The sequence below is a fragment of the Colius striatus genome, chromosome 14 (assembly GCF_028858725.1).
Source record: "Colius striatus isolate bColStr4 chromosome 14, bColStr4.1.hap1, whole genome shotgun sequence".
In the NCBI taxonomy this organism is placed as follows: Eukaryota; Metazoa; Chordata; class Aves; order Coliiformes; family Coliidae; genus Colius; species Colius striatus.
Genome location: NC_084772.1, coordinates 4668023 through 4681779, shown reverse-complemented (window position 1 = coordinate 4681779; position 13757 = coordinate 4668023). Strand labels below are relative to the sequence as shown.

The 13757-nt window shown below is 43.0% G+C and overlaps 1 protein-coding gene across 1 annotated transcript in view; it reads left to right on the top strand.

Annotated features, from left to right (window-relative positions):
- Positions 1-13757, top strand: part of GLG1 (golgi glycoprotein 1) — an 83022-nt gene that overhangs the window by 27519 nt on the left and 41746 nt on the right. The window contains exons 2-3 of the mRNA XM_062007304.1: positions 10572-10604; positions 13618-13704. Of these exons, the coding sequence (XP_061863288.1) occupies positions 10572-10604; positions 13618-13704 (120 nt within the window). The remainder of the gene's footprint in view (positions 1-10571; positions 10605-13617; positions 13705-13757) is intronic.

The window sequence follows — 13757 nt, the reverse complement described above, 5'->3', positions numbered from 1 at the left end:
CAGGCTGCTTTTGTATAGAACTGGAAACTTAATTAAAATGCAGAAGAGGAATGTTGTTAAAGTAGAACTAGGGTACTGAACTTAAATACTGGATCACAACAGTTGTTTTACATGGAAAAAAAATGTTAATACATCAGTCTAGCTTTCATGGTCGTTATGACCTTTGAGTCTTGAGAATAAGTGATGAGGGCTACAAAGATTATCAGGAGACTGGAACATCTTTCTTATGAGGAAAGGTTGCGAGCCCTGGGGTTGTTAAGCCTAGAAAAATGAAGACTGAGAGGGGACCTCATTAACACAGGTATTTAAAAGGTGAATGTCAAGAGGATGGGGCAGCACTTTTTTCTTGTTGTCTCGAGTGAAAGGAACAAGGTGTTATGGACAAAATCTGAAACACAAAGTTCCACTTAAACAAAAGGAAAAACTTCTTTGCTGTGTGAATGAGGGAGCCCTGGCACAGGCTACCCAGGGAGGGGTGTGGAATCTCCTTCTTAGGAGGTTTCCAAATGTCCCTGTGTCCCCTGATTGAGGGGAGTTGGCCTGGATGAGCTCTGGAGGGCCCTTCCAACCTCTACTGTTCTATGCTTTTTTTCTATCTAATGATAAGAAAAACTGATTCTTTTCATCAGTTCCTATTCAGAGCCTCAGCTTCAAAATATTGAAATGAGTGCAGTTGTACTTGAGAATCCACTTTGTCCACACATGTGGAAAAGGCTAATTTGTTGGGAGTTGGTGATGAGTTCCCAGGGGACTGGAAAGGTTTCCCATAGCAGCATGCTAGCAGGTTCCCGAGCAGTGAATCTATGGCTTCAAGGGCAGAAGCAGCTGCCACAGGTCTGCTGTCACACATTATTCTTGTGAAGCAATTTCAGCAAGCATCTTTGTTTTGAATTTGGTGCATCTTTCCTAGTCTGGTTGCTGATGGTACCATCCATCAGATGGACTTGGGGCTTGTTTGTGTGCAAGGAGAGAGGACTCGACTTCTGCGTGTTTACGCTGTCTTGAATTGCTTCAGTATCTTGGTCAGAGAGGCTGCTGGTGGATGACTAAGGCTCTTTATGACTAAGGCTTCGGCTGGCTTATCCTGACCACTGCTTTTTGTCTGGCTCAGATTGCGTTTAAGCATAATTCATGTTCCTGAGGACAACTGCAAAACAGATAACTAGAGCTGTTTCACTGTGAGTGTGACAGGATGATGTCCTCCGTGGCCACCTTGAAAGTTTTTGAAATCTGAGCGCTTGCTTTCTTTACAAAGGACCTTAAATTGGTGGTAGATTGTTAGCTGTTATTTGGGAGACACAGCTCAATGCACAGGGTAGGGGTTATTTTGGATGTGAATCTCAAGGGCAACCTTTCCCATATGGGAAGGACTCAAAATGGAAGCAGGGCACCATGCTGTTTCTAGGGCTCAGTAAAAATAGCCTACAGACTTTTCCCACTGAGTTCAGTGGGTGATTGTGAGAATGCAGCCAAACTGATCCTGTGGAGGAAAACTTGCACAAGGCTGGAGAAATTCTCTGGCCTGGTGAGGCAGTGTCCTAATTCCCTGTCTCAGTGATGCTGCTTTCAAGCTGCAAGATGTGGGCTGTGCTGGAGACCTTAATCCACGTTAACACTTAGTGCTTATTTACACATATTCCTGCTGTGTACAAAGGCAGTGCTGTTCCTTGAGTGAGTTTGCAATAGGCTCTGTCAGTGATTTTTTTGCCTCTGTAGTGTGGCAGGATATGTTAGTTTGAATAACTAGAAAGGTTTCAACAGAGAGGTTTCTTTGGGAGAATTGAAGAATGAGTGATGTAGTAAGTCCAGCCTTTTTCTAACATAGGAGAATATCTTAAAGTATTTTTGAATCCTGACTTCTGGCCCTTGTAAGTGATGTCAAGAGCATGTGTGCAGCTCAGCTCCTGTTCTTATGTTTGACATAATGAACTTCCTTAGTGATATGCGCTGTGAGGGTTTTACTCTCTGTCACCCTAGCATTGAGGAGCCTCAGGTCTCCATCAAGTTTCCCCAGGAGCTGTGCAGTACCTACAGCTTTTTCAGTGAGCCGTGAGTGTTGTAATGAATAGAGAGAGGCTGGATGCAGCCAAGCCGAGTAGTGCCTGGGCATGGTCTCTGGGCATTTGTGGTAGGTAGGCTTTTTTGTGTTTTGAATAGTACTGTGATAAAATTGACACATACAGGGAGTGATAAAGTTGGTGATTGTGGTTAATGCTGAAGTGTGAAAAGAACTGAAATGGTTTATTTTAACAGCAGGGAGTTGCCCAGCTCAGGGCTCTAGTTCTTCACCTGCCTCTTACTACAGGGAAGGCGTGAGTGATGTGTTGGGGCTCTGTGGATCTTCTGAAGAAAATTCTAGTGTTCTAAGTTCAGCTGTTAGAAATAACTGAACAATGCCCATGCTAAGGCTGCTTTTGCTTTTGAGGAATACTTCATTGCATTTAATCTCTTGTGAAGGCAGTTGAACTGACAGCTGGTGGTCCAGTAGACTTTGTGCTTTCAGGAAATGTCTTGCTGGGTAACAGCACTGCAAAGTTGGTATACAGGGTCCCCTGGGACATCCTGTCCCCTCTTTTGGCATTACAAGGTAACAAAAGTGATGCTGAGTATCATTTGGGAATTCAGGATGATGTAAGCCATGTGGAAAGACAAAGTAGTCCTTTTCTTTTAACAGCAAGGTACCAGTGTTGTTAAAGTTTGCAGGCCTGTTTATCCATCCACCCCTTCTTGGAAGTACTGATGCTAGATGTAACTGTGTCTCCATTATTTTAATCTGAAATGCTGACAGTTGTAGAGATAAATTCAGCTTTATTTTGTCTCTATCCTTAAAAAATTGGGGCAGGTGGTGGGGAACAAGTCAGCCTCTCACTGCTGTCCTGAAGGCAGGAGAGAAGACTTAAAAATTAAATTGTTGTTCTTGTGGTTTGTGGTTAAGGCTGAAGCAGCTTCTTTGAGGTGTGTGTTTTGGCGTTTTGTTTTTAATTTATTGCCTCTAAATAGAATTGCTGGCAGAAGTTAAAAATAGCTGTGTCTGCTTCCCACTTGTTTGGATGATTGTCTTATTTTGGTTGGGAGGTGGAAAGTGTGAATGTAGATCATCAGGATTAAAGCAGTGCTACTTGATGAGACTGGGAGATGCTTATTGTGCCTTGATGACGATGGGCACCCTGAGTGACAGGACAAGTGCACCTTGTGGAGAAAGTGGGAGGAAAATGCTCCAGGGGAGGACTCTTTGGGAGCACTTTATGGCTTTCCATGTGGAAAATTGGAGTCATGAGCCCAGAAGCTAAGTAACAAAGACAAATCTGAATACTGGCTGGTTAAATGTTTGGAGCATTGTTCTCTGTTTGTAGTGAATAAAGCCATAGCCCTTGGTGGGGAAGCCTGCTAATGATTAGAGCTACTTGCCTGCACATGAGCAGTGGTAGGGTAACAAAGCCGCCTTGCAAGTAGGGGAGTGTTGGGGCTTGGTTGCTTTGCTTTGCAGAGTAACACTTCATTAAGTTGTGGGAGTAGGGAAATGAGTAAGCAGTGTTTGCTCTGAAGCCTGAGCTTGAGTGCTGTACTTCTTGTGTGCCTTGGGATGCAGAGCTTTTGGTGTGAACTTTTATTCTTAGCTTCTGTACAAAGCTAATTTAGAAGGCATTTCTTTAGTTCCAGGCCACATGCCTCCCAAACATTCTTCTCAGAAGAACAAAGCATGGTTAGGACAACTTGCTCCTCTTGGAAGATGGGCTCTACTGCACCATGTACAACAACCTTTTATTTTGTGTAAACCAATCTTGTTTGTGAACTCTTCATGGCTTTTTGGAAGTTTTCTGTGAAGTTAAGTTCAGCCAGGGGTACTGTAGAGTATAAACAGTCAAAGGATGTAAAGTCTCTGTTTTGAGAGTAAGTGATGACGTTTGACTTACAAGTGTGTTCATCATCTTTTAGTAAAACCCTTTCCATTGCTTGTTGCACAGGAATTATTTTTGGGGGCTTCCTTTCTTCACTTCTCTGCATCCCCTAGCAAGTGATTTGCAGTACTGCCAAAACCTATGCTGTCAATTTTGCCTCTCTGCTGGAGCACTCTTGTTATTCTGGGATGTTATTCTGGTTGGAGTTAAGGCAGAGTGTCATCCAGGGAGATAGTTTGAGAGTTAGGTTGTCTCAGTGTAGCTTAAGTAGATATATGAGCTGGCTGATGCTGCAGGTGGAGGTGCTACTGTGCTTTCCCACTAATCTAACTGATGCTGTTGAGATTTTTCTGGAAGCCCTGGCAGAAAACTCTGAAACAGCAAACAGATTTCCTGTTGATTTGCTGAGTTTTGGACTGCTTTGAGCTGGAGCCAGTGGCAGAGGTGAGGAGGGCAGCAGACTCCCTGCCCTCTGGATCAGTGGACTATCAGGTCTGTTAAGCTGTCTGCTCTGGTTTTACCTGGCTCTTTCTAACAGCTCTCCATCTCCTTTCCTCCTTTCTTGACACTACAGGCATCTTTGCATGCCTTTTGGTCTCTTCAGTTTTTTGCCAGTGTTGAGAGAGCGCTTTCCAGGAGCAAATCCTGAAACCTCCTGTCTGGATCTACAGCTCACTGTCAGTGCTGTGCTTAGCAGCAGAGCTCTGTTGTGGAGGAGTGTTATGGGAAACACTGTATCTGGTACCAGTGCTGCCAAACTTCTGCGGCAAACACAATTCCAGGGTCTGTCTTGCTCCAGGACTTATTGGGGCTGGCTGGAAAGTCTTCAGAAGGAGGAAGAGAGGAGGCTAAGGGAAGAACAAACAAACATCTGGGGCAAATTTGCTTTGATCATGCCGAGTGTTGGAACATGCTATGATGTTGGCTCAGTGTTGAAATAAGAAAGGTTTGTGCTAAGAGGGCTGAAGGGCTCGAGAGTCTCTCATGCAGGGAGGGGGAAGCTGCAGGGACAAGAATAGCTTGTGCAAGTGGACTGTTTGGCACTGAGAGTGGCCCTGCCAGCACAGAGCAGCTGTGCAGCCTCCAGCACCAGCCTTGCAGCTCTGCACAGGAGGAGTCTGCAGGGAACAAGCGATCTGCTGCAAAGACATAACCAGTAAGGGTGTTTGGCATGGTAGGTGAATGTAATCAGTGTCTTTCCTTTAATTGTGCCATGATCTGTGGTCACTTTCCATGCATCAGAAGTAAAACTGGAGTGTTTTCTGGTTTGCTGCCTGTGATGTTTGCCCAGGGAGGGATCTCTGCTGTGGAGGAAAGGCAGGCAGCCCGCTGAAGACTTGATTTTGTGTCAAGCAAATGAGGAACAAACAAAACATGACAATAACTAAAATTCTGTTGACTTTTAATCAAACTTACATAGGAAAGGTGTTTGAAGCCAGTACCAAAGCCTGGATCCTCAAAGTGTGAGTGTACAAGGCCTGCCTCGTCCTTGGCTCCTTTTTTCTCTGGACGCTGTGCCAGAAGGACACCCAACATGGTGTGTTGTTTTTTTTTGATCTTGCTTTGTGGTATCTTTTCTGAATGAGTGTGCTTGTCACACCCATGGAGGATATAAAATGATGGCCTAGGTAGAAAAGTTGAAGGAGTCTGGAATTCAATTAAGAGTGAAGAACACAGTTGCCGAATTTGGTGTTTGGGGTGATGTGCTGCCTGTGCTCTGTGTGTGCAGGGTGCCTGAGGGAATCTCAGCTGGTCCTGGTAATTAAACTTTTATACACCAAGTTCTGTGTATGTTTTGGAGGTGGTTGTTAGGTGCTGTGTGTAACTTACCGATCCAAGCTTGCATAAACTAGGAGTGCCTCACCAGTGTAGAAATTGTTATTTGGTCCAACGATTTGTGGTGTTGCAGACTTGAGCTTCCTGGGGAAAAAATGTTTATGTGAAATAAGCAACGTATTTGGAAGCCAGGAGCTTGGTAACTTTGGTGCGTGATATATGCACAGTACCATGCTTCAGACTGGCTTTTTTAAAGGAGGAATGGTGAACACAGAGGGATTTTTTGCTGACATGACAACACTAGATTTGTTTTTAGTACTAACAGTTCACTGGCATTAGAGAATATTTCAAGCCCGACTTAACAAGTTTAACTTTTATTGCTCACTCAATGTGTAATTAAATTATGGAGTCTTCTCATCTGTTTTGAACTGAAATTATCACTGGTTTTAACTTTTTTTTGGTGACACATGACTCTTTCAGAATTGCAGGATGTGTGAGAACAGTTTACTGTAGCCATATGCTTCTTGGCACAGAACTCCAGGATGTTTCAGTAGGTTTGAAGCATGGGTGGTTGTGCGATGTGTGCTTTTTCTTCTTTTACAAAAGCTGTGTTGATTCTTGCCTAGCCTGCTGGATCTGTTCTTGTTTCCACAGTTGCTTCTGCAGAATTATTTCTAGTGGTTGCCTTAGGAAGGGACCAGGTTTGCAGGAAGTTCTCTCCTTGATTGCTGCCTTGCATCTAGCTTGTGCTGGTTTCTGATGTTTTAAGTGTATGTAGCTTGATACCTGGAGATTGAATGGTTACTCAGAGTTTGCTGCCCTGGCTGGATGTGTTTGGTATGAAGGGATAGTTGTGTGGGAAGGCCGTAGTTAAGAGGTCAGTTTTCCTTTTATCAGCTTGATAGCCTGTTCCTCCTTAGAAGCTCCCAGGTCAGCAGGTCTACTCTACCTTTTGTTTCTGTACAGTCATTAGTGAGAAATGTGTTTGTTTAGGTCAGAATGGACTTCAATGCTGTGGCTGGCAGTACTGCATCTCCATATGCCCCATGCTCTGTAGTACATCATACCTGTGACAGTGTAGTGAACTGTTGAACACCTGCAGTCTGGCTGGACTTCTGCCTGCCTTCTCTTTCATGGGAGCATAGTCACTTTGGTTAATGTCCTCTCCTAATTGACTGGTTTGATCTTTTCACAGTCTGTTCCTGAGTTTAAGTGGTGGAAGAGCTACTGGGTTCCTCCCATGCATAAGCCCATTGCATTTTTATCTTGCTGGTTTGCTCCATGCTGGTTCACAGTAGTTTTTGCTTCAGTGGGTCCAAAGTCTGTTGTCTGCAATGCCTGAACATTATCTGTAGTTAGTATTTGAGATATACCTGGTTCTTACTTTTCAGCAAGTGCACTGCTACTCTTGCCTTAAAAGAGTCATGGAAATGTCTGCTGTCATCTCTGCTCTAAGGAGGGATTAAAATCTGGGAATAAAGGCGCTTGGGCGGTTTTCTTAAGACTCTTCTATTTGCATGACATTTGCAAGAGTGTAAAAGAAAGGAAGGTCAAGCAGCTGCTGGTGATTAAAAGAGCCCCTGCAGAGAGTTCTACCAAGATCTTGAGTTTCATCCACAGTAGCTGATTATGATTCCTACCTTGCTTTTCAAAATCCAGGAGTGTGAGTTGTTTTTTAAGGATGAAATGAAGTAAGATCAAGTCAAGTCTGTTTTGTGCACAAAGCTGAAAGGGGCTCTGACTCAGGCTGTGGGGGTGACAGTAATTGCACCCCTGGCATTGTGCTCTTCGTTAGATAATGATGCGTGATACTGGATCATGATATAGCAATGACTTAGCTAAGTATTGTGGGGAACCACCACGGTGATAGTCTGTTTCTGAAGCTAAAACACCCCAATGCCTCGTGTCTCTGAGCCTGGGTAGCGGTGGTGGCAGGTTGCTCATTTGCTGTATTGTTTTGACCTGGTTTTTCACCACTACTGAAACAGAGAGATGTAGAAAGGAATGACTGTCATGGCTTGTTTCAGTGAGCTGGAATGTGGGGGATGAGAAAAGACACTTTTAAACACAATGATGTTGGTGACCTCATAGTCTGGTGGTGGCACAACTTTGTACAAACCTTTGAATTTCTCTGTAGAGTTCACAACACTAATGCAGTATGATTTGTGTCTGTTGTATGTGATTGAATGGAAGGAAATGCCTTTTCTGTTCAGGTTTTCTTGTAGCTGGGTACTTGTTCTAAACTCTGCTTTTCCTGGGAGGCAGGAAGTGGTGTTCCTACTCTGGAATGTGTTAGTAGGCAAAGGAGTTTGAAGAGCTTAGAGAACTGCAAAGGGAGGCAATATATTCCCACCAAAGCTGCTAAACAGCAAAAGCTTCTCTGAGCCCAGAGGCACATGTACTTTCTGTGATGTCTAGTTTAAATCCTTCAGTTAGGAGATGTAAGAAGAGTCCTCCTTCTTCACTAATTGATGGAACATCGTCTTTGCTGACAACTTTGTCTCCTAAAAAGCCTCCACTAGCACATGGTGCTGGGCTGGGCTGCTCTTCTCCTTCCCTCTTGCCCCAGGGGTCTCTAAGCATCAGTGTTCCTCGAGCTCACCACGTGGGAATGGCACAATGCAGTTTTTCTTGCTCCTCAGCTTCTCTTGGTGGTAATTGGAAATTACCTTTCTTTCACAACTCTTACTACACAAGCATATTGCTCAAACTGCTCGTGTGGAAGGTTTCTCAGGTGGATTGCAGCTTTTAACTAGCAGGTGGTTGTTCCCCACTTAAAGGATTGTTAGCTAGATCTTATACCTTTGTGAATTTGAGCAGTGAACTCTGGATATATGCAGGGTTAAAGCTTAGTTAAGGTCCTGTTTCACCTCCATTACCCTTCTCAGGAGAATAAGGCTTGGTTTCTCAGAGGTGAGGTTTGCTGCAGAGCACAGGGAAATCTGGTATCTCACTGTGTGGTATTTGAATGTTGTGTTTTTCAAGAAAAGCTTGTTTATCTTCCCAAGTCAGTGAGAACCAGTCTCTTCTTTGGCTCATCTTTCCAGAAAAAAAAAAAGCTTTAATCTTTGGTGGGTCTAAAGCAAAGGTTACCATGTTGGCAGATGCAAAAATAACTGAAGCAACCTAGAAGGGGTTTGGGAGAGTGGTCTCTGGCCTTTAGAAGTTCTTCTGCATGCAGATGTGTTAGCAAGTCCTGTCCTGTAGAGGAGAATCACAGGGCTACCGTATCTGTTCTTAGAAAGAAACTATCCTTGACGGAAAGACTGAGACAGCCACTTTAGTTCTGTGTCTCTCTTCAGTTCTGACTCTCAGAGTTTGAAATTAGTGTAGTCTAAAACCTCCATCTGTGGAAAATGAAGAAAAACCCACTTTGTAAGTCATGGTAGTATTGGTCATGGAGGCTGCTTTGAAATAGCACGATTTGGACGTCATCTGACTTTCCAGTTAGGAGAATCAGTTCTGTATTCTGAGGATAAAGAGCAGGCATCTGTTCACCTTTGAAAAAAGTTGATGTCCTAATTTTCAAACTTATCATTACTTTTGGGTGATTTAGATGGTGGCAGTGTGACTAAACAACAATTAATTACTGTGATGCTTCAGGTACCGTTTTGGTTTTAACATTCTGAGGGGAGAGATAATTTCTGTCACTTCCTGCTACACAAAATAGAAGTGCTTTAGTTAATAATGACTGTAATTAAGGACTTGGAAACATTTCCCATGCTCTTTTTTTCCCCATAAACCTGTGCTCATGCTCTCCAAAACAGCAATGGTGAAAGTGTTGGTATAACATGTTGTGCAGCAGTAAACACTTGCACCAAAAAACTCTTTGGGATGTAGGCTGCTTGCTTCCAAAACTGGTCAAATGCTGGTGCTCTTATGTCAAATACCTGAGGTCTAATGTGTCCATGTCAGTGGTGTGTTTAAGCTTTCAGTGGTTTTGTGTGTCTGTGGCTCTTAGAGCATGCCTGGCATCTTAAATAAACATCAGTGGAAGCAGAGGCTTTGTGAGTCGGGGTTGCTTTATCTGTGGGTATGATGGGCAGATGACTTTGCCCCATGTTTGTCCAGTTTAGCTGTGGAGATGAGGTGTGCATTTTTGTGATCAACTTGTTTTGAACAAGCTCTGTATTGTGAGAGTTACTCAAGCTGGAAGGAGAACAGGAGGGATTGCACCCAGAGTTTGTTCTTTCCAAGCAACTCCCTGCAGAATGTAGGTGTTCCTCTGGAACATGCCGCCTGGCATGGTGGAGGCTCTACATTAGGACTTGTCAGTTGGATTGTCATGAGGGCATAGCTCTACCTTTATTACTATAAAACAAAGAATATAACATGTTTTGAAATGATATATGGATATTGGGTGTTGCCAGGTTCTCATGGCTGAAGGTGTAAATATCAGGGCCACTTTGGACTAGCCCTTTTATGTACCTCTGGAAAAAAAAGACATTGCTTCTTAAATGAGGAGTGTGAATGCTTTGATTGAGGGGAAGGAAGAGAGTTCTTCAGTTGTGTGCAAGAAACTTATTTTTCTTTAACACTTCGCTAAGTCATCTTTGTTTTCCTACAGATGCTTTTTAGTTTGAACAATTGGGCCAAACACAAGCACATTCATTATGTGTTTGCAGTGTCTACAGAAAAGCTGCTACGCTGGGCTGTTCACGTTCTGCAGAGTTAAGACAGCATTCTGTCTAAAACCCTTGTTATTCAGTATTTTTTTTTGGTTCTTGGATATCATCGCTTATTATACAGGTTTTAAAATGTCCTATTGCTTATGTCAGACTGTTCCTTACAGTGGAAATGAGTTGACAGTATGTTAGTTTCTATAAGTTTATACTCTTCTATGGATTAAATGTATCACATCAGCAGCAAACTGATGCTTTTTTTTTCTCTTTTCAGCCAGACAATGAAATCTCTTCAGACTGCAATCATGTAAGTATTGCTTTGTTTTACTCAGTCTCTAGCTATTGCACTTGCACCTTATATCCTCTATCAACATTGGATGTTTTCCAGAGCTTGGTAGTTTGCAAGAGATGTTAACTGGGACATGTTTGGATTTCTGTACTTGCCTCTGGAAGGAGGACATGGGTGGTGTTGTGTTCAGTGGTGGGCCCCACGCTGGCAAAGGGACACTGAGGGGCTGGAGTGTGGGCAGAGCTGGGGCAGAGCTGGGAACAGGCTATAGCACAAGTGTGCTGAGGAGTACCTGAGGGAATGAGGATGTTCAGCATGGAGAAGAGGAGGCTGAGGGGAGACCTTGTCACTGTCTACAACTGCCTCGCAGGAGGTTGTGGCTAAGGGTGGGATTGTCTGTCTCTGCTCCTAAGTTACAATTGATGGGACAAGAGGAAACAGCCTCAAGTTGTGTCAGGAGAGATTTAGATTGCATGTTATGGAAAACTAGAGTTGCAGAGCCCTAGCACAGACTGCCTAGGGATGCAGTGGAGTCCCCATCCCTGGAGGGTTTCCAAAGCTGTGATGCTGTGGTGCTGGGTTAGTGGTGGCTGTAGCAGAGCTGGGGGAACAGTGGGACTCAATGATCTTAAAGATCTTTTTCACCCTCAGCAATTCTGTGACTGTGGCAGTATAAATGTAACCCAGCATAGCCACTATGGTCTTACTAGAGACTTGAGAGTAAGAACATATGTAAGAGCTTTGTAAGCTGTACTTCAGTATTGGAGGAGGATAGCAGACGTCTTTCCTATTTTATCGTTGGGGGTGGTTCTCGTGAGTTACTGGGAGCAATATGATGTGCTCCTTCTGAGGAAGATGTGAGCAGCACTGAATTTAAACTCCTCATTTCAGCTGTTGAAGCCTTCTGTATTGCTTTCACAGCTGCTAAATTCTTAGACTTGCTTGGAAAATGCTGTGGGGGTGTGATATTTAGAGGCAGTTTGAACCACTTGGCTGGTTTTAGAACAGATTTCCTCTCAGCACTGTGTTTAACAGTGAGCAAACTGTTAGCCAGTTTTCAGGCTGTCAAGCTGACTCTTCAAATCCTGAGACTCAAAAAAAATCCCCCAATATTAGAGCTAAGGTTGGTATTAGGTTTCCTTTGGTTTCTTTCATTTTCATTCTGTTAGAATACACCGTATCAAAATCCTTAATTGTTTGCTTAGTCCCTGGATACAGACAGACAAGTGTTGATCTTGGTTTCAGATGCTTGAGAAGCTGTATTTAGGTCTATTATTGGAAGATGTTTTCCAGAAATGAAACCTGGCTGTGCTGTACAACTAGTAATTTCAAGCTGGGTTTATAAATTAACCTTTAGCACTTTGCTGCCTGACTTCATGGCAACTGCAATTCTCTGTTGTGCAGTCTTGAATCAGATGAAGGGCACATCATGTTTCTGTTTAAGACTCCTCTATTTTTGAAAAAGAGGAAACCTCAGTAATTGAAATATATCTGCCTGATGTTTAAATGTGTCAACAGAAATTACCTGAATGAAGAGGAAACTGAGAATTCTAGAAATCAAAGTTGGACCTTTCTTTCACTGGATTAAATGATTTCTCTGCCACAAAGTGGATATCAGGTGGCTGTGAGTTATAGAAGCCATTCAGGAATAGGAAGGGTGGGCAAAGTCTCTTTTTCCCAGACAGAAATTGAAGGGGAGCTGATAGAAAAACTAACCCAGAGAGGTGTATCGTGTCCAAATGTTTTCTTTGCCTCTCTCTGCAGTCTTTGGTAGTACAACTGCTGATCATCTTCTGGGAAAATATTACTTAGTGCTCAAATCCAGATTTTTAAACTGCAATTTGAGCCTTTCTTCTGTCTGTAGGAATATTCCTTTGAGAGCATCTCCTTTTGAGATGTAACCTCTTCCAAATTGGAGATTACAAATGAAGAGATGTATTCTTACAGTGGTGGACCTCATTCTTGTCTGTCTGATCCTGTCTGAGAGGAGTCTGCAGCAGTTGTATCAAGGACAGGTTCTCTGATTAAAGGTTCAATAGATAAAAGTGAATCTACTTGAAAGTGAAGTGTGACCAAACTCTTTATCTTCCTATATTAATTTGATTTTGTCACAAAGTATTCAACATGAATTTTTAAAACTATTTAATCTTTATGTTAATTAAAAATGTTTAAATGCACCTGAAGTTCGTAGAAAGAAAACAAATGAGATAATAGAGCTTTTCTCAGGCAACCTCTCAGCTATTAATTTGCTGAGGCTTTGCTCTCTTACCCTGTGTTTTACTTTATGGTGCCTGAGGAGGACATGTGGGATGGGTATGTATGTGCAGAGTGTGACGTACCCAAGATTGATCCTTGCACAGTGTCTTATTGCATTGAGGCTCCTACGTGAGCTCATCTTGGGCTCCTGGAAGAACAGTTGTCCTTCCTGAGGCATTCTACAGCCTAACCTCTAACATGTCATTGTACCTAGCAAAACAGAGAGAAACTTGTGTAGGTTTGAAATGTATCTGCACCCAAAAATCTAGTTGTAGCCTCTCACAGAAGCAACGAACTGCATTGTCTCCTTCCTTTTTTTGCTAGGTTTTATGAGGTTTTCAGCATGAAGTATGCTCTTGTTGAAGACTTGGGTTTTGTTAGATCATTTGCATCAGGCAGACAAGCTGTGGTGCAGAAAGGTGTAGTGGACTAAAGACATTGCTAAATATGCAGCAGGTAGCAAGTTACAGCTTTCATTGCTTTATCCTTTCAGTTATGAAATGGTCTTCATTAGGTATATTTCCATTTAATGAGACAGCTCATGACCTTATGGAGACATTTTTTTAACAACCTGAATTTGTTTAAGAGGAGAAATTGCTGCAGAAATGAAAGGACAAAGGTCTTGTCAAGGAGACTTTACATTGCTTGTCGTACTGTAGAAGGATGATGATACAGATTGGGAATAAATGATGTTTCATTCTTTTCTGAAGCCAAATATTTTTCGTTCTCCATGGGAAGCTCTTGAACCTCCTTTCTACAACTGCTCTCTCTATAGCTCTTGTGGAACTACAAGCTGAACCTGACAACAGATCCGAAGTTTGAATCCGTGGCCAGGGAAGTCTGCAAGTCCACTATTGCAGAGGTAAGCCAGAAGAAGAGGACGTGTCTGCTATTGTGGCACTAAGTTGTTGGGGT